The sequence below is a fragment of the Strix uralensis genome, chromosome 3 (assembly GCF_047716275.1).
Source record: "Strix uralensis isolate ZFMK-TIS-50842 chromosome 3, bStrUra1, whole genome shotgun sequence".
In the NCBI taxonomy this organism is placed as follows: domain Eukaryota; kingdom Metazoa; phylum Chordata; class Aves; order Strigiformes; family Strigidae; genus Strix; species Strix uralensis.
Genome location: NC_133974.1, coordinates 76,483,172 through 76,509,152, shown reverse-complemented (window position 1 = coordinate 76,509,152; position 25,981 = coordinate 76,483,172). Strand labels below are relative to the sequence as shown.

Here is a 25,981-nt window from a genome sequence, read left to right as displayed (position 1 = left end):
GTTCACGTTCTTCACCTTGCCCTCTTCTTAATGTGTGGGGAGGGTAACTCTGGAAGACAGTACATACAGGAAGCGTTGTTCTGAAACTAACCTCAGATGTAGTCTTGTCACAATAGAATAATATGGCCGTTGACCGTTCGTATATTTTATGACATTTTTCTCCACTGGTGTAATTAATCATTATTAAACCATTTTTGAAAGTCAGTTTTTCTGTAAGCAAGCCTAGAAGCCAAAAGTTGAGAAAAGTAAATAGCTAATCCAGCAAATACATGACTGCAGTAATGCCTCTGGCAACAGGGTTACATAGACAGCAATAACATGCACGATAAAGTACTGATAAAAAGACCTCAACCTTCCTCTAAAACTTGTGATCTAGTTATTGAATGAGTACTACTCCAGTACAGTAGGGTTGAGCTCATTCCTAACTGTGTGTCAAGATAACTATATACATGACATTTTATTTGCATGTGAAGCAAGAGTGGTAGGGCGTACATCTCATAAGATGTACAAGATTAGCAAGAACCCCTCTTGTATCACATAGTAGCTTCACTTACACCCTGGTTAACCTTCCCATTCTTTAAGTTTCTTCCAATCAAGTGCTATACCTGCTACTTTTCTGAAAGTATTGTCCATCTTCTTTACTTGACACGATGACACAGTGTGAGCCTCTAGTTTGCAAGGTTCTGTTATTTCTCCACAAACTCTGAAGTAGTAGTCATACTCATCTGTACTCACTTTTATGTCTTTATTGGAAAGTGGCTTCAGGTTATAAACATGACCATACCTTGGATCCTTCACCTGGCAATCCTCTCCTTTAAAGAAAAGTTAAGAATTTAAAATACAATTTAATATCTATGAGCCATGCCAAATACACTTAGGACAATTACAGCTTACTGGCACAAATAAGGCCACAAAAATGAGTAGCTGGCACTTTAGGGCAGTGACACTGAAGAACTATTCTAGGTCAGCTAAGCAGCTTGTTCCAGGAAGTCACCAATATCCAGAACTAAGAGACTAAGCTACAAATGGAACATTTCTTTTATAACTGCCACTAAAACAAGATGCAAAAGTCACACTATAGTTCAAAAACCACCTCGAAGTGGCCTCACAGGTTCTTCCTTCAGCCATGCTGAAGGTTAAAGTACAGAACCAGAGACACTAAGCCCAGCACTTGTTTAATTATCTGGAAAGAACAGCGAGGTCACAAGGCCAAAGCAAAAGTTGTCCTAGGTGTCAGTCTTGCATCTTCTTTTAACAGCTATGAAGTTTGCTGGGTTAGAAAATAATTGATGACAGGAAATGTTAGCTACAGCTTACGGGTCTACCAAGATGTATACAGAAAAGGTTTGGCAAAATTCTAGCTTCATGAGTCTAATCAGCTGATATACATCAGTAACTTTGCTGCTGATCAAGTCCTCAGTTTTAAAGTGACCCTTTGCTCAATATTCTGAAGCTTTTAAAAAAACATCAGATTGTATCACATTACCATGGTCCCTTCAATCATCCAACAAGTTGGTACCAAGTTAAACACAAGACATCCACTTTCCTCGCTTCAAAACCACAATTCATGTCACCAGTGTCCTGCACAGTAATTGTGTGTTACAGAGCAGTAGCTTGTAAACATTCCTTTTATGCCACATGAGATCACTGGCAGTTTCAACAGTGTCTAGGACTGTTGCGACAGATCCTTTACAGGAAGTCTGGATGTTTTATAACACATTAGCTGCAAGTTACAAAACAAAGTCTGCAAGGGCAGAGAAGATACCTGCATATTCAGCTTCCCATGTAAAAGCCTACCAAGTACCAGAACCACAACCTGTGATTCCTTCTTGCATGTCCTGGAGCCAACTGTAAACTCTGATACTCTCCCACTGGCCTGTCCCCTGTTGTTTAACAAGGGTCAAGTTTACAGTATAGCTTCCAGTCTTCATGGGGCACAGGGAATGACTTACCAGGCATAGGATCAACTGCATTCTCATGAAGTCTGATGCTTTTTTAAGATTTACAAGACACTAGCAAGTCTGCCTGTGATTTAACAAGGTAGTACTATGATTTGTCAGAGACAGCATTATTACTTTATCTTCTTTCCCTAAATAGGTAAGTACATTTGCCTGTCATCTTAAATTGTACTTTTTGTTAGATGTGGCTCTTAGCTGGCTTAAAGCTCAGAAGAGACATCCCTCCACAAGCCAGCACCTTTTACAGAAAGATTCACAGGGCAATAAACAAACATAGCTTTACTAACTACTTCTTATACAGATTTGTTTGATATTTTAAAGCTCTACTAACTACACTTACCTTCTGCTTTGTGAACAGGACACGCTGCCAAGGTTCTCCAAACAAATATGAACTCACAGTCATCCTCTTGCTCAAACACTGGCGATCCCTACAGAAAAGAGCCATGTGAAGGAGGCTTATTAAGAATTACATTGCAAGTCTCAAAATGTACATGCAGAATCCTTTTTTATTGCAGTTGCACAGTTTAAGATGTCTATTATGAAATTTCAGTACTCATTTTCAGCAAAGAGCTGCTTTGGTGGCTCACGGGATTCCACAATAGAGTTCACTATTGTGTTCTACAGGCTCAGGAAAGCAGTTGTAAGGAGATACAATGGAAAAGCCTCTATACAAGATATTACTTTTTAGAACCAACCTCTCCCTTCCAAGAGGAATAAACGCTATTTTGTTATAGTAAGTCCAAGCTCTAAAATACTCACTAATAGCAATTAGCACAAAAAATTACCATTGTTTGATCGCACTGGAAGATAATACGTGTAGAATAACGCTTATCTTTGCATGTGTCACCATTCAAGTAAATAATGCTTAATGACCCATCAGTAGCAGCCTGTGGGTTTATCTGAATGACTCCAAGGTTCTTGCTCTCATCAGCATATTTCACACAGGATCCTATGGCACCACCTACAGGAAAAAGAAAAAGCCTGTATTTTAGTTCAAAGCTTTGACAATTGGAGGTTTTTTACAATAGTTTTAAACAAAAGTTTACAACTTTATTGTAAAATAACATAATGGAGTAGCTTTAAGAGAGCTTTGAGCATTAAAGCAGGCTGTCTCAAACTCCTGAAAGTAGAACTCAACAGAAGTGTTTTCATAAATACAGTTAGAGACATTGTGTGCCTAAAGCGTTTGAGGAATAGAAAAAGTTACTGCCCTGCATTCACTGACTTCTTTAGAACTGCACTAATTTATCTGCTCCCACAGACTGATAAAAGACTACAGGAACAACTTAAATCAAACTGGCTAGTAGTACAATAAGATGGCATAAGCTTCGCATTCTGGCCTCATTCAGTTAGGAGACTTCCAACAACTTTTGACTTTCCTTTCATCTTAAAAAAAAAAAAAATATCAAGGATACTGGCAAATAGTGTCCTCAATGCATTCTTCTCAAATGCATTGCCATGCATCTCAATGCAAGAGTCCTGATGAGCGTTAAGACTGCTCTCAGTTTGAGAAAGACTGTTCATTATACCCTTGACATAGCTCACCCAGGTCTATGCAAGTTCAGTGACTGAACGGGCAGGATTCAAGGAATTCTACTGAAATAACCAGGGATATCATTCTACATATAAGGTCTTGCATCAGAAGTCACAAGTTAAGAAATGCTTGTGACTTGGCTTACCAGGGCATCCAGGCACATAAGGCAAAGGCTTGCAGACATTCAAGAAAAACGTTCGCTTCTTTGCTTCCTTTGAAGTGTCTATAGCAACCCATGGTTCACCCTCTTTGCTCAAGTCACTTAAGTCATACTCATTGCCAGCAGCATCTGAGAGAGATATGGTACACACAGTAAGCTGAAAGACAACCTGTTAGAAACTTGAAGTACTGGGTTTGAAATGATACAAGTTTCACTGATGAATACACATAATTCAAAGTAATTTTCAGAATCACATTAGATATCCATTGAGAGAAGGTACTGTTTCCATAAAAAATGTCACTACCCCAAATGTAGAACAGTTTCCTTGACAGTTACTTCCCACAAGTAACTACTCCACAATTCACAGGTGCATTTTTCCAGAAGCCAGTAATAAATTACCCATTTTCTTCAGAGTTGGACTGAAGCAGCACCCAGTCGTGATAAAGTAATTATCAGCTCTCTTATGTATACCACTATGTTCCACGTTAGCTTCTTGTCTGTCTTTGTAAGTTAAGCCTGCTTCAAACAACTTACTTCCTCTCCCTCTCTACACCTTCTGTAAACACTTCAAGTCTTACAAATGTCTTCACAACAGGTATTATTAAAGCCCTCCTCTGCAGAAGTTTGCTGCTCAGTTAATCCTTTCAACATTTGCTTGACAGAGTCCACCCAAACTCCAGGTACCCAAATTCCAGGTACTTACCCGTAACCTGGCAGTCTACAGGAGCAGGAGCACAGGCCAGAGCTGTGTGAAACTCAAAGAAAGTATCATGGATGTTCAGCACACTGTTTATCTCTTCACGCACAAACTTAAGCTCTCCAGGATATGAATCATTACAAATGAAAGTCACTGTGAACGTGTCGGATTTTCCTGTAAAACAAACACTTATCTGCTGCTGGATCACTTGGGAATATCTGAATTTAAGTTCAAGCTAACACTTGACTTTAAAATTTTCTAAGTTTCTTATTGTTAACTGCTTCAAGGAAAACATTACCTTATTGTTTATGGTTTTTTAATTGTAAATACACAAGCATTCTTTAGAAGGCTTGTGCTAAATTGCCTAGCAGCCACAACTGTCTCTCCAAAGGGGAGACCAGAATCCCTTGACATTTCAAGAGCATAATTACCTTCACTGAACTGTGCTTCCTAGTTCTTGGACATGACATATTTGAAGAAACAGAAAACCTATAAAACATCAAGTCAGCTGTACCAGCAAACTCTAAATTACATCACACATAGCAAAGTTTTTGGTTTGAGGGTTTTATTTATTTGTTTGTAAGAAGTTCAGTGTAATGACTGCTGAACAAATAATAGTGATACTATTTCAGCAGCCTATGTTAAGTTCTGTTAAAAGTTTTGTTTCTGTTAGGTTGTGTTTAGTTCTCCCTTCCACAGCCCACAGGAAATCGTAGAATTAGGGGTGGAGGGAGGAGTAGTATTTGTCATCAACATATCCCAGCGTTATCAAAATGGTACAGCTCTCAAAGTAAAATACATGAGAGCTCAATCACTTGTTCCCCGTTGTATATTAGGTATAAAAACACCACAACTGGGAAAATAAGAGATATCACCACAGCAATTTGTACAGAGGACGAACATTCAGGAGCATCTGAGGCTCTTGAATCCAAAATCCTGTTTTCCTAAAAACCTTTTGTTGTTAAGGTGTCATATGCCTTTCTATGAAAACTCAGTTTCAGTACAGTTGGAGAACATGTAAAATCCAAGAGTTAGATTTTTTCATTTTTCATTCATCTTACCTGCAAAACAGACTTAAATTCATGAAGGAGGTGTACATGAAGTACTTATATAGAGCACTTATTCAAGAAATTCATTTAAGAGTATAAGCTTACTGAAAAATGACCTTTCAGATATGAAACAACTTTAGAGAGCATTATTCATGAACCTGAAGCTTAAAGCGATGACTTTTACTTAGAAAAAGAGCCAGAGTTTATTTTGCTTGTTTTCCCAATTTGACTATCCATTTCTCCATGCAAGGAGCAATATTTTTTATTTACTCAGTAAAGAAAAAACCCTGTACTGTATTTGGTTTGTTTCCAGGAGATTTGAAATGCACATGAGTTACTGCAAACTGGCCATTACCATTCTGCATGACTTGATTTATTCCTAAAATTTTCACATGAACTAGCTTGTTTAAGTGACTAGCATCAAGCCCAATAGGTTTTAGTACACAACCAAAGGAAAGAATGAAGACCATTCTCAGGAAGTTTGAACAATACGAGCATCCATCTCCACTGCGTATTTCCTTAACTCACCCGATTGCACACGAAGAGGACCTCTGTAGGTAAGAGTTAGAAACCCTTCACCAGACAGATACAGGGTTTTGTCCAGTTCCACCAGCCTCACCGACGTCAGATTATCTGCTTCACATCCAGCAGCTGTTTTGCCATTGATTTTACCACAATCTGGCATAGGTCCACAAATGTTTAGCTAGAAATTTTGAAAACATGTGGGTGTACACAGTATTAACTGCATCAGAAAAACTAGGTCCACATAGCCATTTCTACATCAGTAGAACTCACTTGTCAAGAACTATTTCAAACACAAGACAACCAAGTATAATACACGAACAATATCCTCAATCTTCAGTTTACAGGGTCCACAAATTCTCCCCACTAGAAGTACAGGATGTGGTTTAGCAAGTTTATTTTTAGACTAAAAAACATTATGGTAGTACCACCTGTGGACAGCCTAGGACTACTGATACATGCAGATCACATTAAGAACACTGATAGGGACAAATTAAATCTTTTTCTAGGCTTCCACCGTCCATTTCTTCAGCACCAGCAGATAAACTGGTATTACACAAGAGAGTCCATAACTGGAAGACCATGCGTAGCCTCGAAAGTGTGGCTGCCTTACGTTTGCTAAGAATGAGAAGTTCGATGCTTTTAAGACCATTTGAGATGAATAAAGTTATCTTTCATTCCTCCCCTCAAGCACAGTACTTTCCTGCCAACGCAAATTTCTTAAGAAGACTGAGACAAAGCTCCACTTGCTCACTAAGCAATACTGAAAAAATGCAACAACAGCATCCATAAGCAACAGATTGTACAGTCAGAATCCTTACCAAGAAATTCTTCCCAATGCCAGTAGCCATATAGCCTTTTACAGAAGCCAATGGCTGCAGATTGAACAGAAAGCCAGTGTTTGGATCTCGCACAGAGCAGGACTGAAAAAAAAAAAATTATTATAGCATTAATTTCTCCTTCTGCATTCCTTCTGTTTAAGTTTTGACTCTAACTTGTTTAAGGAGCCAAAGTAGTGATTTACACCTATTCCTAGCCTGCGTACCAATCAACAACTTAATTTGGACAACCAGAATACAGCTCTGGCAGTAGCAATACTCCACTGACATCAGCCACATACCAACATATCAAAGTGCAAATTAACAGATTACATCGATCAGGTTAGCTATGAGCAAGGAAATTTTAACTGAGGGTTGTTTTCACACTAACATGTTTATGTTGAGACCTGTACAGCAGCGGCAACTAGATAGCTCAGTGTAAAAAAAAATTTTTAAAAAGCCTTATTTGATGATCTGTACGCAAACAAGGACAATATATATCCTTACATATAAACTCAGTTTTACTAGCAAGCTTGTTAGGGAACGAAACATTCAGCGTCACAGCAAGTAAGTTGTTCTTGAGAGAGCGCACTTGAATACTTTGGTCAGAAGTTACACATTTCGTGAACACTTCAAGAAAGCAATAAGATATCACAAGACTCCATCATTATCAACTTCAGACTTCAATGCAGTTAGTTTTCTCCCAAGAGTCGATTTAAACACAGCAACCAGGAGTGCTAGAAAAAAAATAGTATGTTGAGACTATGAATACAATTATCACTCCCTTTCTCACCTGAGAATCATCTTTTGTTTCCTTGATTGGACAAGCAGCCTCAGTTTCCCATAAGAAAGTGGCCACACATTCCTGAATAGCTATAAACTGTGGGCTGCTACTCTGGAAACAGATTGCAGAGAGAAGACCAGTATAAGTGTAACAGTCAACACCTTCTCATGTTTGAGATTCCACTTTATGAGAAAGTGTCAGGTTCTCCTAACAGACTTCACTACAAATACACACAGTTCCCTCCCCCTGCTTCCCTCTCCCCTATTTTTTTGAAGGTCACCACTGAAAACTTTGTCTAGCTAAACACTTATCATGTCATTAAGCTTTAGCAAAGAACTGAATCTGACATCCAAACAGTCAGATTAAATTCATTAGTGAAACTAGACATGCATAAGCAGGCCTTGCCTCAATCTAAACTTTCAAGAGTTTTGGCGTATAACGCATAGTCGACTATAAAAAGTAAAAATCAAGCAACACAAAACTCTTAGTTGAGGTAACAAGGTAACAGGAGTGTCAGCTATACACACTTCATTTGAGTGTTTTCAGGCAAAACCAAAGCAGCTCATAACTGCTGCATTTTCACCAAACCTCTTGAGCTGAAAATCATGTGAGTGAGGGGAGTAAGGCCAGCAGATTCACAAACCAGCAAGAGCAAGTCTAGGCAAGCTTCAGTCTAACAATCCCCTCAGTCTAAACTTCAGTATGTGAAGTTGTATCAGCAAAAGCTTTACAGATTTAAGAACTCATCTAGAATCAACAAGCTACAGAGGATGCAGAACCTAAGCCTGAAGATGCACTTTACAATATTCTTCCCCTTAAGAGGATCTGCAACGTTTGCATGTGTAACTCCTCAGTCTTAAGTCCCTGTGTATTTTTTATGCTGATTAGACTAGTCTGAAATACTAACAGCCTCAGTGGACAGTGCTTTTTAACTAGTTCTTCCTTATAAAATACTCAGTCTGAAACACACACTTCTCTAGCATCTAAGTCAGCTTTGTTTTTACACCTCTGTTTTAAGTCCTCAGAAAGTCTCCCTTGTCATGAATCTCCTATAGACTATACATCTTCATGGAGTTTCACATTATGTGATGGAAAAGCTACTCTGATGAAGCAACAAACGAAAGATCAGTTGTCCTTACAAGAGCACCCCTGGAACAGATAAAGTGGATGGTGGTGGTATAAGTAGTTTTCTTTCCATCAGCATCGATGCACACAGAGCCATTTGCATAAGTTAGAAAAATGTGTCCAGGTCTTTCAACTACTAGTTCTTTGCTGGCAACACCAAGATTACTAATAGAGGTGACTTCAGAGTAAGAAGCCTAGAAATAAAAAAAACCGTATCAGCAATTCTAAACTCAAGTGAGAAGTTATAGATAGAGTCAGAAAGAAGAAAATACCCACCACAATAATCTTGTATCCAGGAGGTTATCTTGAGAGTTTTGAAGATAACAAAGGTGTAGAGATCTCCCAACATTTCTCCCCCATTCTCTACTTAAGTTTTATATATTTAACAGACAAGCTCCACAAGCAGGCATGCTTTGGTTTTTAGTTGTTTTTATTTTTAGTACAATAAGGTGCCTGTAGTTCCTCACAACAGCCATCCTCATCTCACAAGCTACACACCTTAGGAATTTAGGGAGGCCTATGCCTCATGTGCAGTAATTAGGATTTAATTTATACAGATCTTCAAAACACAGTATGTGGAAGCCTCCAGGCATTCTTACAATTGACCTCAGGGGTCTGCAATGCTTAACAAAGCCTAAAAAGCACTAGCAGAAACTGAGCATCAGAACAACAGTAGGTGCTGTTTGGTCCAAGGTCCAAATTAACCTTCACTTCTGCAAGGTAACTGGTGTTTCCTATTTTTAAGAAATTATTTTGAGGTAGCGACAGCAACAAACAGAATAATACACCTCCAAAGCAGCTCTGTCCACAAAGACTTCTGCTTTTTTTTACCCCTCCCTTTTTTTTTTTTTTAACAACTCTGCATTAATGTTGATCCAGTGCGCTCACTTCTTACTCCAGTGCCTTCAGCAATGAAGTAATGAAGCCCTAATGTGTCTCCATATGTAAAGTAAAGTAAGCAGCCTTACACAACGAGGCCTAACACAAGCAACAGGAAACTAGTAATATTTAGCTCAAGTGCCATGATGGCGATGTGCAGATTCAGTAACTCAGACATCCTCTGCAACAGTACGGAGAGAAGGTGTTTTCTCCATTTTACAGAAGGAATTAGGACAGGTTGGTGAGCCTCTAGTTCAACTTTCCCTACAACTTCAAGTAGCACTGAAGCCAGACCTGGGGCAAAGTGTCCATCCAGCCTGTCAGCACAAACAGTCCCATAATAAATTGATACACTTCAGAGAAATATAGAAGTAGAAGCCCATAACCACCAACCCCCCTTTTTTTTTGCTTGGCAACTTCTGCCTAATCTACTCCTCAAAGCCAAAGAACGCTCAGAGTGGGGTGACAAAGAATCTTTAAAAACTTTTCTTCCACCATTCAATCTAAAGCAAGACAGAATATCCAGGAGAGCAGCCTGTTCCTAAAGCAATGCTAGCAGTTTGAGACCACAGCAGTTTACACAGAAGAGATGCAGTTTGTCTGCCTCTGCAACATAGAACAAAAGAATCATGCATGTCAAACACAACACTGGTACACTTGTAAAAATTAAAGCTTTGGTCTTTAAAGAGGTAGACAGGAGGTCTACCACTCTGCAGTGATTATGCCAACATTATGGATACACAGAACACTACCATATTTTGCACAAAAAAGCCAGAATTCATGTGCCTATCTTGCATGTCCCTTAATCTCACTCACTTAGCAAACCAGCTCTGAGCTGGGATGGAAAGGATACTCACGTGATCACGTCGATACTCCATCTGACAGACAGACGCTCGCCGGTCACATCCTGGGACAGCAATCAGTGGTCGACAGACGTTTATGTAGTACTTCTTGCGCTCACTTGGTCTTGAATTATCCATGGCATACCAGTTTTCACCTCTCTTCTCAGATTTTGCTAAGCTGAGCAGGAAGAGAAAGTTCTATGCTAAGTACACACATTCTTCGTAGGTTCATTCTCTCTAGCTTTCTCTGTCAGTCTCAAGAAACAGAGCAACCATAAGGCATTTCAGAGTAATTTTTTCCCCTCATTTTTAAGTGTTACAATTAAAAAGAATACCCCTAGGAAGTAGAGCGCAGTTGAAAAAGCAGTAAGTTTTTATTAAACAAAACCATCCCAAAAAGTCAACTTGCATCTTAGGAGGCAAGTCAGTATACCAGAAGGAAATATTGTCTTCATTTCAAGATACTTGCAGTTAAGACTGTCACAACAGATGAAGTTTCTATTGCTGCCTACACAGGAAACCAACTTCATCCAGTGCTAAGCTATCAGTCAGAACACTAAACTAGAATAGCCAAGTTATGTTGTATTTGTTACTTTCCTACCTTGACAAGTCATATTGGACCATGGCATTGGGATCAGTCACAACACATTCCAGTGGCATTTCAGGACAAGCATATTCAGTGTACCACCTGAAGTTGTAGGTATAGCTATCTTCTATCTAAAAACCAGCAGAATAGATCAGTGAGGCCTTCCACACAGAATACTTTGTGACCCACAGCTACTCCTTTATATGTTAAGCTTGTTATTTCCCCTTGGTTTTGGGATATACCTTCTCAGATTGATTTGTGTAGGTCTGTTTTGTTGTAGATCTTGTCATTTGCTGTGTCACCAAAAACACTTTCCAGAAATAACAGAACCAGAGCAACTAGAGCAAAGTAACTGCTGTCTGCTGTGTTACAGGACACACAGTCCTCCTACCACTTGTTACTTCTCAGTCAGTTTGGTTTTTTGCAGCTAGAAATACAAGATGAACAAAATCACTAGTAATTACATTGCCCAGAGACTGAAGTGAAGTAAGAACGTGGAGCCGGGTGAACAGCTTACTGTTCAGTGGTCAAGACAAGCTCTATGGCTGCAACAAGAGGTAGGTATACCAAGAGAAATAACTATTTCTTAGTCTGATTTATAGATACTGGATATTTCCATTCACTAATCTGTGCTTGCACAGGCCTCAGGGTTTGGGGATGGAGATCCTTCCCTTCTTCGTGTAGAACTTCTTACCTGATATTCAGGCTGACCTCTTCCAGCCTGACGGTCACACAGGAAAGTTATAAGGGTAGATCGCTGTGTTTTCTTCTCATCATTGTATGCTGTACCATTTTTGTAGGTCAACTGAATCAGACCATCATAATATGAAAGTTTGGAACTGGGCAGCCCAAGACTCCAGAACTGATCCTTACTAGAAAAGAAAGTGGGCTTTGAGACGGAACAGAATGCAAAATTAACTCTCTCTTTAAATCTTACAAGTAGTTAGCACACAGGTAAGCTTATAGAAGACACTATAAGACGACAACAATTAAATAAGGTTGACTAGACATCAGTGAGCTAGGGTGAACAGAATGCTGCCAAAAGGAAACCTAAAACACGAACATGTATCCTTCTTTGGAAAGGAAACGAAGTTGTAACTTGCTTAGATATCCAGAAAACTTTAATACTCCCTTCTCTAGAACAGTGACAGAAATATCAAGTTCCCATTTTCAAGAGTAGAATGCAAACTGCAGACACCCTAATGCTGGGCTCAAACTGGTTTCATGCAAATACATGCAGACAGCGAAGACCTAGCACTGCACACCAGCAAGTCTTCTCACTGAGGGAAGAAAACTGCCTTCACATGCTCTTAGCTCAGGACCAGCTTTGGTTCAGGAGTGTTTCTTTACTCTGACTTAACACTGGCTTTATCAGACCTAGCCTGAAGAACGTTTTCAGTGTCTGCACTGAACTCTCCTTGGCTGGAGAGTAACTCAGAGCCAACTCAAGTACAGTTGCATGTGTTTGCACTGTACCACATCTCTGGCAACAGGCTGACCTGGAACCTGAAGTGCACAGATACCATCTCACTTGTAGCTTATAGAAAATAACAGCAGTTATGCAGTGATGATCAGAGTAGCAGTACACAGTGGGATTGTGCCTGCGCAGCACTTCTAGTAGCAGAAATATCATGCAGACCCACGCTCTGGGCTCCACTACTGCATAAAGGCAGTCACTACTCATCCCGAGCACAGCAGTGCTTCTTTAGGACAGCTCTGGAATCCAGCTGACCCTGAATCCGAACCGTGCGTTGGCTTAATACAGCTGCAGCAGTTAATCTACAACTTACAGTCCCTATGGGAAACATAAGGGGGAGCAATGGACACACTCATTCAATCTCAAAAGCCAGCTGTAAAGAAGATTACATGTGTGTGCACTTTGATTGAAACAGCTGGCAGCATAATTACTGCACTACCAAATAATATTTTACATACAAATTACCTGAATCTATTACAGGCAGCACAGTAATTATTGCAAATTGTTCACTTACACACAGACAATACATCACGCAACAAGAGATCTATTGCAGACAACAAAACTAAAGTTACTCACCTTTGTGTTACTTGGCATGCTGCTGATTTTGTATGACACAACTCATCAGGCACACTGCCACAGACGTTTATGTAAAACACATATTCAGTAGTATTAACTATATATTGCCCGTTTTTCTTGGCCAGAGGTGATAAATCAAAAGAGAAGCCTAATTGGGAATGAATAAACTTTATCAGTCTGATATTTTTCCCTGTCATCTCTCACAGATTTTGATGCTACCAGTCACACAGCTAGTTCACCTCCCCTTGAACAAGACCCCTTCCATGTTCCAAAAACAATCTGGACATACTAAAAGCATGTTTTCTTATACAGAGAGATTTACTACAGTAAAATACACATTACACCTATTTTCCTACACACACACACACACACTAGGGGAATATTAAGCTCATGTTGTTCTGATCTTCCATACCCACATGCTTAAAACCGCTGTGCTTTAATGTTGTGGGTGCTTAGACTTAGGCTGAACTCGCTTTGTTCTTGCACATCAAAAGGACTCGGTGTTGTGACAAGTTCTATTCCTTACAACCTTTCAGGTTGCTGAATGTAAATACATACCTGCCTGAGGGTCAGAGACTTGACAGTCATCTCCTTCAGTTTTAGACAGGACACATGCAGCAGCAGTATACCAATCAAATGCATAGGAACATGTACCCTCAGACATCAAGATTGGAGCACTTTCTAGATCACCTGGTATCATAAGAGCAATGTGTTACACATACAGACAGTCAGGCTGCCAAAAGGAACTAGGAACACTAACTCGTCCCCAACAGCAGACCAAGATTAACTGTTAAAGTACTGCTCCTCTGAAAATGAGGACTAAATAGAACCAAACATTCCTTCCACAAATTCTTTGCATCCTCCTCCCCAGAATAAAAGTTTAGCCCAGAATTGAAGATGCACTGCTCAGTCTGTTCCTGTGTACTATAACACTCTTCGAAAAAACGTTTGCTTTGATACACAAACCTGGTGTTTTGCTACAAAGCAACAGCATTATTAGGAAGTAGCGCATAACCTGATCCTAACAGCCAGCACACTTGGAGGATTCAGCTTCCTCAGGCTAAGGTAGAGGAATACAGTTTTTCTATTTCCCTGGGAGATGGTTAAACTAGTGGACTATTATATGGAGATAAACAACATTAACAAGTTCTGCAAATGCTTCTGCTTTTTATTAACTGCAAGCAATTTAACCTTCTCTTCCAGTAAGTATGTTTTGTGTCTAAAGTATCTCATCTCAGTTAAAAGCCAGTCTTTCCCATCAAGACAATCTAGGGATAGAAAGTGTTTATAGAGCTTCCAGGTATTTGTGGAGCTTTAAACACTTAAACATACTTTCAGTACATTTGGGAGGATCTTAGTTCAAGAGACTTACTCAAGGGTCTTTAAGAAGTACTTGTATAAAAGGTGAACAGAGCTAAATACCTGCAATTACATTGTTATCATCCCAGTAAACAAACCACAGTGCTTCAGCTTTTGCACAGAAGGCAATAAAAGATGACACATGCTAATACTTAGCACTCATGTCTGGGCATATTAAATGACCTCTAGTTTTTAACTGGATCAGAGAACAGGGTGTGGATATTCTCACCTGGTCTGCACACTAGAGTGATGACAGTTTTGATTTTTTTATTAACACCACAGCTGTCTCCATTTGAATAGGTAAGTTGAATATTTTCTCCAACCTTTTTAGGAGAAGATACAAATGTTCCAAGATTCTTACTGTTGTTTTGTTTATCTGTAAAGACAGTAAATACATCACTTCTTCCCAGGGAAACAAAAGTTTACACTGTTAAGATAATACTAACTAGCCAAATGGAAAGTCTTAAGAAAGCATATCATTAGGAGTTCGCTTTTATCTCAACAAAACCATGCTACAAAGCCTGGAGTTTAGTTAGAAAAGGCTACTTGCATCATTTCTTCTAGGGTCTTTGGGAGCACAAGAGAAATGTGCTCTTAACTTTTGTTTCCTCAAATAACTGAAGGCACTCAGGGCAGCCAACTCCATTGGTAGGGGAAGTGCCAAGCCTTCAGAGCCTTAAAAAAAAAAAAAACCCAACCCAAACAGACAGACTTACCTACAGAGCAAATAGCAGCATCATCTGGGCAGCTGGCAGCTCCTCCTCTCTTCCACACTTTATGGCAGACATTGATGTAATAATGCTTCCTCCCTACCTCCGAAAAGCTACTGTCCACAGCTTCCCAGTTCTCAGCTAACTCTGAAATACAGGGGGTTGTTAAGAACAAGTCACCTGGCTTAATTGTTCTAGCCTCTCCATGCCAAAATGCCTGTTATCACAAAAGAGGATCCACGTTTAAAACCACTTAAGACCACAGCAACCAAGGCAGTCAGGGATACAGCTACTTTCCTACAGCACTCACTCCTTTTGGAATGAGGGAAATGAATGCCAGTACCCAAGAAATTCAATAAGAAAAGCAAAAGCTGATTAATGTTCAGCTAAAGAACTGCACTAGAGATGGCATGTAAACTCAGGACAAAAGTAACCAAAAGCTAGTTTTCATTGCCATACCTGAACTGCGCATCAGAGGTGACAAGTCATAGTGTTTTCTCTTATCAGTAACTCTGCAAAGGAGATCTTCTTTCTCTTTAACACATGCATATTTTGTATCCCAGGTGAAAAAATAGGTGCAGTCCACTTCACCAGTAAACACTGGAGTTCCTCTACCATCATTACCTTAATATTGAAGATGGATAAACAGAAGTTAGGTTTCCAATGGAGGAAGGAGAGAAAAGCAAGGAGACTTGAGGACTAGCAAAAAGCAAAGAAAATAAAAATCCTTTTGCTGCACAGGACTTGCATTTGTGGTTTGTTGGGTTTTTTTAACTGTTCACTATATAACAAAGCTCTTTTATACCTCAATGTTCTTGAACATCAGTGTAAATTTAGAATAGCAGGGCTACTACACAGCACAAAATAATCCTGCCAGCCATAGAAATTAGTGCTTACTCTAATAATATTTATTCCTTGTGTTACCTGCGGCTCAAAGCATGCATTCCTTTGAACATAAGGTCTACTAGCAAGCACAGAAGTCAAACCCTGAGCAGAGTCATCACAGCTTGTTAAACTCACCTGCTGTTTCATTGCACTCAAAGTTTATGACAGTCATTCTCTGAAAGCCGGAACTACATGCATCCCCATTCGGATAAATTAAAGTGAGATCCCCATCAGAGTATCTGAGTAAAAAGTCAGTTTTAGATAGAAACATGGGATCAGACACAATCACGCAGTGTTCTTCACATAACTGAAACCACACTCTTGTTTGTCTCGCTCAAAGGGAAAACAAATGCTTATTCAACATTAACACTGACACTTCTACTGCAACAAAGGCTTACATCCACTGATTTTTCTGGTTACTTTTAATGAATTTGTATAAAGAATGCTCTAAATCTATTCTAGCTGTGGTAGAATATCTGTTCCCATTCATTTATTGCATGGCTATTTTTGCAGGTGGAGGAAGTCATGCTTCCTGGAAGATCACTCCAATGTGCTTACAGTCAGAATGGAAGATTATATCTAGATAAATAATCTCTGCTTTGCAATCTCACGCAAGCTATTGACCCTATATGCCACTTGGGAATCCTGAAGTTCTTAAAACAAACAAACAAAAAACAAAAAAAACCAAAACCACAAAATCCTGGACCTCAGTAGTCTTGGATATGATTCATGCATGCTCTTGCAAAGGAAGCAGAAATGCCCTCTTCTTGAGAACAGCTTCTAAAACATCCGATCCTGATGCCACTTTATATGCAAAACTCAAGGAGGGCAAAAGGCAGTACAGCACAATCTGCAATTCTGACCCCAAAGTCAGTGAAAGTTTCTTCCCTGTCTAGGCAATGGCCTCTACCAACCTCATCTGCTCCTTCGTTTGCTAATGCTATCCTGGTATACTACAAAAATATGAGAAAATTACTTGTGTTTTGTATCAAATATTGCTTACATGACAAATAAGGGCATCAAAGTAGGAAACAAAGCTCAGTCAGACCAGTGAGCAGGCCTAAAGAGCCTTTACACACCTTAAGGTTTGATTCTCAAATCTTCCTGCCACTTTTTGCTGGTTATTCGAAGATTTTACTTGGCAAGATGAAGTGTATCCCATGTCGTCCTTGCAATTACCTGCAGTGGTTTTCCCACATATATTCAAGTAATAGTAATACTCCTCTTTGTCATCTTTGGCTAAATATGGCGTGACATAATCTGAATGAATAACAAAAGGAGAAGTTTTCTAACACACAGCAGAACAGATGTAAAAACCCAATTATCTACAGAGGACATTTTTCCCGTCTCCAAACATGAAAACAGAAAACTGGCTAATAACGCCACACACACAGAAGGAAAATAGTGAGCTTACCTGGACTTTGAATAAGTGGTCTTAAATCAATGGAGATATCATGTTGCTCATTAGTCAGAAGACAGTTCTTGCTCTCCAGGTAATCCCTGTGACAGGCATACTCAGTAACCCACTCAATTTCATACCGGCAATTTGTTTTTGCTGTGAGTTTGGGACCTGCGCTCTGATAAAGAAATTACAGAATTTAAACTACAAGTAGAGATTTATTTGAAATATATCTTTAAAGCAATAGTATCACATCCCTTTAGGGTCCATAATGACTAATGTCACCTGTAAACCTGAGGTGCAAACATTGCCTCTGGCCTCTCAGAAATATGTGTTGAGAATAAAAAAACCAGCTCTTATTAATGATGTGGCAAACTATTAGAAGTCTAAACAGAAGTAAAGTATCAGGCATTAGCAGAAAGACAGCTGAAGTAACAGTACTTTAAAAAGCACTTTTCCTTGACATGCTGGCAAAAGCAGAGGTATGTAAGCCCAAATTGCTAAGCACAGCTTGGATTGTGCTTGCCTCAGAGTCCTCAAAGACGTGAGCAAAGATCAAGTGTTCTGTGAAAGCAAAGCAGCCTCTTAAACACTGGTGTTTTAGCAACTTTCATTCCCTCAGTCCAAATCAGGACTGAAAAACGTCTGAGAATTCTTTAGCCAACACTTCCATCAGATGTGTTTTCTGTAGCAAAATATTTCTGCACCTCAGAGAAGGGGTAGTACTGGTTTTCCTCACCCAAAGTGAAACATTTTGAAATTCACTTTGTTTCATAAATCTGTATTTGTGCCATCCACTAAAACAGGCAGATACACAGGTAAGTATCAGATAAGTTACAGGCACAAATAACATTAGTAATACTACTCATACCACAAGTGTGCATAGCTGCAGTGAGGTATTACAAAGTGACAGCAGAGAAAGGCCTAACGTTTGTTTCTGCAGTGATGAGGGTGAAGTACGGTACCCATCTAGGTGAGATGAGGGACAAAACATTAAACCAAAAAGTAGCTAGACAAGAGTTCCTCCTTCACTAACCTGCAACCAAAAGCATCACAACATGAAATGGCAGAGCATTAGCAATAGCCACTCTAGCCCAATGCAAGGAGTGTGGGTTGCTGAGATCACCCAGCATTATATCAAAGTGATCATCATACTTCACTGAAGCTAGGCTAAAACTATGTCCTGCAAAAACTGAGTTGCTGCTTAACACTGAAGATTTTACTTTAAGTCAAAAGGCATTCAGGAGCCTGCTTAGTAAGTGACAGACTTTTGCCATGCAATGACACTTGCTAGCTTTTTTTTCCTGACTAAGGCCAGATTAATAAAGAAACAAGTTACAGACAATAGCTATAAGCATGCCCAGCCTGACTGATGATGGAAGAGCGCTCATTAGCAAGCACAGCTCTGTGCCAAGGATTAACACGATACTAACTCTGTCTTATTCTCAAAGGAAAGCTTTGAGCCCAGAAAAAGACAACCAAATTCATCAAGACAAGAACGAACACACCCCTGGGGAAATTCTATTCAAGTTCTTGTTTCTTACTTAATTTCTACAAGACTTTTTGAAGAGTATATTTAGGATCTCACACTCTTCACAAGCTGCAAACCAGGTGAATTTCTGTTCTCTTCAGTCCTGAATAAAAATGAAAGATGATGCACACAAAAGTTAAAGACCAACCATTTAACACAAACTGAAACAGCAAAGTTACCTCTTCTCCCCTCTTCGATGGGCAAACAAAAGTGATTGTCACTGCTGGGTTATGGTCTAAGCAGAAGTCTGGCTTTTCTTCATCCCCATATATTCTCTCATAACGCAATACCAGCCTAGAAAATGGAAAACCAAAACCACAATTAAGACACTGTACAGAAGAAGGATATTCTTGAAAGAACATCTACCCTTTGCTAGGTATCCAGGCAGAATACACCAAAGTAGCCCTGCTCCTGAAAGCAACCTTTATGGAGGTCCTTATTCCTTTAATCTTACAGTTAACCAAAATAGAAACAGTCACAGCAAAATTACTTAATACAGCATCTGTTGCACCCCAGTTAAGACTATGTCAAATGCCTCATAACCCATATTGTAGCGAGAACTTGGCTGCATCACAAGAAAACTCTCAGCTTTGCTCTCAAACTGCTGGAGAACAGATGGGATAAGCAGTCTTGCAACTATTAGAAATAATCACAGAATCATCTAGGTAGTCCAACCATTAACCTAACACTGACAGTTCCCAACTACACCATGTCCCTAAACACTATGTTGCCCCGACTCAAACACCTCCAGGGATGGGGACTCCACCACCTCCCTGGGCAGCCCATTCCAACGCCTAACAACCCGTTCTGTAAAGAAATGCTTCCTAATATCCAGTCTAAACCTTCCCTGGCACAACTTGAGGCCATTCCCTCTTGCCCTATCCCTTGTTACTTGGTTAAAGAGACTCATCCCCAGCTCTCTGCAACCTCCTTTCGGGTAGTTGTAGAGGGTGATTTTTTTTATTTATTTTCATTGTAAGGATACTACCAGAATAAATTCTTTAAACATTTAAACATTGATTTGCTGTGCATGGATCACTTATCTATGCAGTATTACGTAATACAGAGTAGCTCTGGTCGCATACTGGCTATAGGTCCCACACGTCAATGTTCCTAATGCTCACATACTAAGAGCTCGCATATAATTAATGTGTTCCTTGTTCTCCTCAGCAGAAGTCTATGCACTGTCTTACAGTTATCTTTATACTCCCAATACTTCATCTTTTGATCTTCCTCTGCTAATTCAATTTTCTAGTGCTCTTGCTTTGCTTAGAAATACCTGTATTGTGTTTTCACAGGTTTTTAGAAGGGAGTTGGAGCCAGGTCTTAAGCAGGAGGGCAAATGAGCGCCAGCAGCAGGTGAAGATGAATATCATCTATGGATTTACATTGGTACACAGCCCGCACCCAGCAGCGATCCCAACCGCAATTTTATAGGATACTAGTTGCACTTTAATATGAGAACGAGCTTATGCCTCCTCAGATATAAGTTTCTGCCTTGGTATAGAACACTTCAGCCACTTGTTTCACAGTGGGAAAAATGCCCTGCAACAAAGGACTAACAACTTCACTTGTAAACTAAAAGAAAACCCTCAACTTTATCACTGATAGGCCAGAACCTTTGGCCTCCCTGACATTAACCTGGTTTATTCTGCCTGTTTTCTTCAGCTTGCATCTGAGATAAAAAGAGTACTGCAGAAGTCAACAGGGTACTATTGACTCTACAGACAAGGTAAGCAGGCTCAGAGGACCTGAAGCTCAGAAAGATCAGCATGTTAAGTAAGTCCCCTGAACTACACTGAGTTGTCTGGGTAGTTTTTTGGTGGTTTTTTGTTTGGTTTTCTTCTTTTAAGCTACACTTCCAGCAAAAAGGCAGCAAACAGAAGAGAAGTGGCATCAAAGAAACAGTGTCTCCTAGTCACAGCTCTGCCACCACCAGGAAGAGTAAGCCTTGTATTGCTTATCTATTTCTTCTATTAACAACTCATTAATGCAAAAATACAGAATGGCAACATCTGACCCTATTCTCAACTTTTAAAGTACTCGTGGGAAGTACAGCGAGTCAAATACAGTGTGTAAATCCACAGAGAGCCAACTGCATTTACCCTGTAGGCCTTCAGATAACAGGCAGATGGGGTCAAATCTCACTCTTCTGCTCCTGGGCAGACAGCAGCAACCATCCCTCACTTCTGAGAGATTTGCAATTCTGTAAAAAGGAGTCTCTCGCAATGAACACAAAAATTTGATCTGTATGGCAGTACAATAGGATGCCTAAAAGAGTCTGCCCTGTCAGTATAGGAAGAAACTTTTTCTGTCAGTGCTTCAAAATTGTAGTGGTATTAATGTTAAGTTTTAGAAGACTCATCTATTACCAAGACTGCTTTTTTCAGCCCAGATGACTGAGAAGCGTTCACAGAAGTATCACCACAAAAATTACGTACCTGTCTTTGCCATGAAGTTTCAGCTGTTCCTGTGGATGGCCAACATCATATGCCTGACCTTCATGTAACAAGCAAGCAGCACTGCCAGCAGGGCAGTTTCCAGTCTCTCCATTTGACCTTCCTGTTATAGAATACAGAGAGTAGAATATAAGACTCAGTTTCTAAGCTGGGCTCTACCTGAAGTATCTTGCCATTTTATCTGTGGGCTTACTTACCATTCACTGCTTTACCCTTTCCTAAAGATATCTTCAAAACAGGTTCAATTAAAATGTGAAACTGACATGACAAAACCTGAAGTGCTTGTGATAGTTCATGCTGCCCTGGTTTGGGACTACGAATTCATCCTTCTTACCAAAGTAGCTGCAGCTAGTTACCAGTTGCTAGCACAGATGCTGGATGTGTAGGGCTTTGAGGACTTCCTAGAGGCATGCCAAGTATTTCTTTTGCCACCATTTCCAAAATGATACCACGTAATGGGTAACCCCTTCTCACAGGGAAGGTTTTCCCCCCCCTCCTTTGTTTCTTATGAACTATCTTATGCAAAGCTGTCAGCAAAAAGTTTCAGACTGGTGGGATTTTTAAAAGAATAGACCTGCCACTAAAACTAGAAATATTAAACCCTTAACAGGGGCACAAAATAAATGTTTAACTGCATAGTGAAAAACACAATGGGAATATACAGCTAAATTAGCCTTTTCAGCGAGTTTCAGATGAGTGATTTTGCTGGTTTCATTCCTTACATATACAGCTCCCAACTGACATGAAAGTCCTAGCTATGCACCATTACTTACCCGAGCACCTAAACACTATTTCAGATGCATCTCAGGACATTCACTTGGAACTAAGCAACAGCCTGAATTGGAGCCCAAAGTAATAAATTTAGAGCACATGAAGTGCTATGAAGTATCTTGGTCCTATTTGGCAGCAAACAAAAGCAGCTATAAGACAAGCTGAGCTCTTCCACTAAGTCTAGTTTAAGTCAACTTTTCTAACAGTACTTTCCCCATCCAGAAGAGCCGTATCACTGAACACTTCAATAGTTGGAGAATAAGACCTGGCTTCATAGAAAGCAGCCTTCAAATCATCAAAACTAGCTTGAAACAATACTGCAAGTCCTAAAATACTGATCTTTGATTATAAGACAACCTCAACTGAGACACTGGGAAAGAACCACACCACTAGAAATTTATACACCAACAGATGACACAAGCAAGTGTTCACACCTAGGTCCCTGCAGATGTTTATGAACAAGGAATCATCATCAGAATCGTCCACCAAGTAGTGTCCTGAAACTTGGATGAGAGGATTCAAGTCATGTTTCTTCAAATCTTCATCAAACACATAGCAAGGAACCTAGAACAACAAAAAATTACATGCAATCCATGCTACACAAGTAGAGAGAGTTTATAAACAGGCATATATAACATTAATACGTGGAAAAGGTTTTTACTTCTGGAAGCTCAAATACTTGAAGCTAGACTGAAAGCTAGACATGCTGACTAAAATGAAGCATCCAAAGGTAGACTGTTCTGTTCTAGCTCTTAGAAGAGTTTTGCTATAAACAATATCCAGATCACAAAGAAGGTTGAAGAGTTATATAAAATTCTCAGCTCCAACAACTGCTACAGATGCTTTATATGCCTATGAAAAAGTTTATGAAGGTTGGAGTAAAATTGCCAGATGTGTGAAAAGTAACTTCTGCATGGATAGTACATTGATTACCTCTTTCACAGGTTTAAACAAGTCTTTCTTGCAAGCCACAAAGGTCCTCCATTCAAAATAGTGCACACACTCTGTTGCTGTTACAAATTCAGGGGTACCCTATTTAAAGGAGAAAAAATAATTCTTTAAAAAACAGACTTCAGTTTTATTTTACATCTGTAGACAGCAAGAAGATCGTTCAACGGATTAAGAAAAACAGAATACAGCATGTCACAGAGCAATGGCATACAGTTTCTTAATAGCAAGTTTGTTATTTAACAGTTTTGTTGGTAAATACAAGAAGATGCAGGGTGCCAAATCCTTCTCAGTCTGCTTATGCAGCAATTTTCAAATTAACACATGCCAGTCCTAATATGCAGTAATTGTACTACATCTTTTAGAAGTACTCACTATGCCAATTGATATTGGCAGATGCACCAGTCACATCTAGTTACTAGAAAGGAAAACACCAATACAAATGTGTATAAATAGGTGAACAGCAAGGCAATGCATGGTTTACCAGTTCCCTGTCTTTTATCCTATGAAGATGACTGATTAGCAATCTTTTCTGCTACACAGAAAGAATAACTCTGATCTCAACTGCTTATTTGTATAGGCTCATGTTATACATATTTGTATCTATTTCAAGATGGGGGTTCCACAATGGCTCAAGGCTGGATGCTCAACTGAATGTCTCCTTTTAAAAAAAGGCAACAATCAGATTTTTCCATTCTCTCTCCACCACCTCAGCTAGAAGTACTTTAGCATATTTAAACTGATTCCCTCCCCATTTAATCCTGTCATAAAAGGGTTGGAAACAAGTTGTACCAGAGATCATTACAAAATCCTTTTTCTAGGTCACGTGAAGAAGAGGTGTCAGAACTATGCTAACTAGAAGTCTGAAGATAATTATGATCTGGTGTTACAGCTGGAGTTGAGCAATAATTTTTAATTTAGCTTAAAAAGTCATCTGCTGAAACAGAACAGGAAGCATTTAAATCTCTGCTGCACCAACACTTTGTTTGAATTGGCTAGATTTCCAAGAGGGGGTGTGCAACAGCATCATCAGTGCCAACAGCAGCACTAAAGTACTTATCTCTGATACACAAATATGTAAACTGATCACAGTCTGTACAGAATACCAAGCTGTGGTACCAGTTAAGTATGTGGAAGCTGTATCTCCAAAAGCACGTGGAGGTGAACTGCATACACACACACCCCTGCGAACTTTTCAGGGATCTCCATTCACACTTTAATCAGATTCTCAAAACCAACTACTTCCTGCAGAAGCCCAACCAGATGAGTGAGCACTGTTAGTTCAACAGTGTGCAGACACAACCTAACACTTACTGTTGTCAGCTACACTGACCCATAACAGAGGTCAGTCATTTTCTTCAATGCTGTTCTATTAAACAGCCATGTTAGGTCCACAGCTTGGGCATAGCCAACATTTAAACAATAGCTCTCTTTGTTACAGCACCCTGTACATCGTTGACTCATTCCTTCATATTGCACTATTAAAATACTACAGTGCAATCCCTGTAAAAACATTAAAGACCCGGAAGAGCCCATGATCAGAGCTAAGCTGAATTTTGAAAGCCACAGTAGATCATGACCTTAATTTGGTACTAAAACATAACAGGCTCTTCCTTAAGTTATGAAGCTCAGCAATTACTACATCCATGAGTACAGCAAGTCTCCTTAAAAAGCAAGTCAGAAGTACGTGCCATTTCCACTGAAGATAAGAATACATGATTTAGACTTACTAGTGTTTTCCCACACAGGAAGTTAATGTTGCTTTGAATTCGGTGCTGATTGCCTTGCTGCAAACAGCTATGTGTAGTGTTGAGTTCCAGAAGAGTTTTAGAAACTTTTTGCAATCCTAAGTCACCTAGAGTTTAAAACAAACAAATAAAAAGAGTTATTATCATAACACAGCACCTTCACAGAAGCTCAACAGACAGGCTCTACTTTCAAGCACTCAGCAGCACATGACATACCTGTCCACTTGAAGACAGTCTTTGAACAGAGTACAACTGAAGACTTTCCTTGCAGTTATTGCTATTTGGAAGACTAGATCCAAGTTGAGATAGTGTTTGACATCTCTAATCACACTTCTACTTTCTCAAAGGTTTTTAACAAACACTTTGAATCTTAAGAAGCCCAACAGCAAGTGCCACTACAAACTAGTCACTCTCTCAGGGCTAAAAGGACTCCATCAGAAAACTGTTACCAACTAGTTTCAAGTACTACAGTTCATTCCTTCCTCCCACAGGCTTCTTTTTATCAGTTTCTCTGCCTTTATGCCATTTATACAAATAGCATCAGCACAATATGAGAGAGAGAGTCTATCACAGAATCATAGAATGGTTTGGCTTGGAAGGGACCTTTAACAGTCATCTAGTTCCAACCCCCCTGCAGTGAGCAGGGACATCTTCCACTAGATCAAGTTGCTCAGAGCCCCATCCAATCTGACCTTGAATGTTTCCAGGGAGGAAGCATCCACAACCTCTGTGGGCAACCTACTCCAGTGTCTCATCACCCTCATCATAAACAATTTCTTCCTTACATCTAGTCTGAATCTACCTTTCTTTAGTTTAAAACCATTACCCCTTGTCCTATCGCTACGGGCCCTACTAAAAAGTCTGTCCCCATCTTTCTTACAAGCCTCCTCTAAGTAATGAAAAGCTGCTATAAGGTTTCCCCAGAGCCTTCTCTTCTCCAGGCAGAACAACCCCAACTCTCTCAGCCTGTCCTCATAAGGGAGGTGCTCCAGCCACATGATCATCTTCATGGCCTCCTCTGGACTCACTCAAGCAGGTCCACATCCTTCTTATGTTGGGGGCTCCAGAGCTGAGCACAGCACTCCAGGTGGGGTGTCACCAGAGCAGAGTAGAGGGGCAGAATCACCTCCCTTGACCTGCTGGTCACACTTGTCTCGACACAGC

The 25,981-nt window shown here is 39.8% G+C and overlaps 1 protein-coding gene across 1 annotated transcript in view; it reads right to left on the bottom strand.

The window, feature by feature from the left end:
• IGF2R (insulin like growth factor 2 receptor) overlaps positions 1-25,981 on the bottom strand; it is a 59,834-nt gene that overhangs the window by 21,180 nt on the left and 12,673 nt on the right. The window contains exons 3-28 of the mRNA XM_074862966.1: positions 24,800-24,924; positions 23,055-23,153; positions 22,556-22,685; positions 21,333-21,453; positions 19,071-19,185; positions 17,376-17,538; positions 17,041-17,221; positions 16,097-16,200; positions 15,536-15,700; positions 15,083-15,223; positions 14,596-14,742; positions 13,566-13,697; positions 13,008-13,155; positions 11,649-11,826; positions 10,970-11,085; positions 10,384-10,546; positions 8,662-8,841; positions 7,532-7,633; positions 6,742-6,843; positions 5,927-6,101; positions 4,356-4,523; positions 3,638-3,781; positions 2,744-2,919; positions 2,299-2,386; positions 606-812; positions 92-222 (exon numbers count right to left, since the gene is read on the bottom strand). Coding sequence (XP_074719067.1) covers positions 92-222; positions 606-812; positions 2,299-2,386; positions 2,744-2,919; positions 3,638-3,781; positions 4,356-4,523; positions 5,927-6,101; positions 6,742-6,843; positions 7,532-7,633; positions 8,662-8,841; positions 10,384-10,546; positions 10,970-11,085; positions 11,649-11,826; positions 13,008-13,155; positions 13,566-13,697; positions 14,596-14,742; positions 15,083-15,223; positions 15,536-15,700; positions 16,097-16,200; positions 17,041-17,221; positions 17,376-17,538; positions 19,071-19,185; positions 21,333-21,453; positions 22,556-22,685; positions 23,055-23,153; positions 24,800-24,924 — 3,701 coding nt within the window. The remainder of the gene's footprint in view (positions 1-91; positions 223-605; positions 813-2,298; positions 2,387-2,743; positions 2,920-3,637; positions 3,782-4,355; positions 4,524-5,926; positions 6,102-6,741; positions 6,844-7,531; positions 7,634-8,661; positions 8,842-10,383; positions 10,547-10,969; positions 11,086-11,648; positions 11,827-13,007; positions 13,156-13,565; positions 13,698-14,595; positions 14,743-15,082; positions 15,224-15,535; positions 15,701-16,096; positions 16,201-17,040; positions 17,222-17,375; positions 17,539-19,070; positions 19,186-21,332; positions 21,454-22,555; positions 22,686-23,054; positions 23,154-24,799; positions 24,925-25,981) is intronic.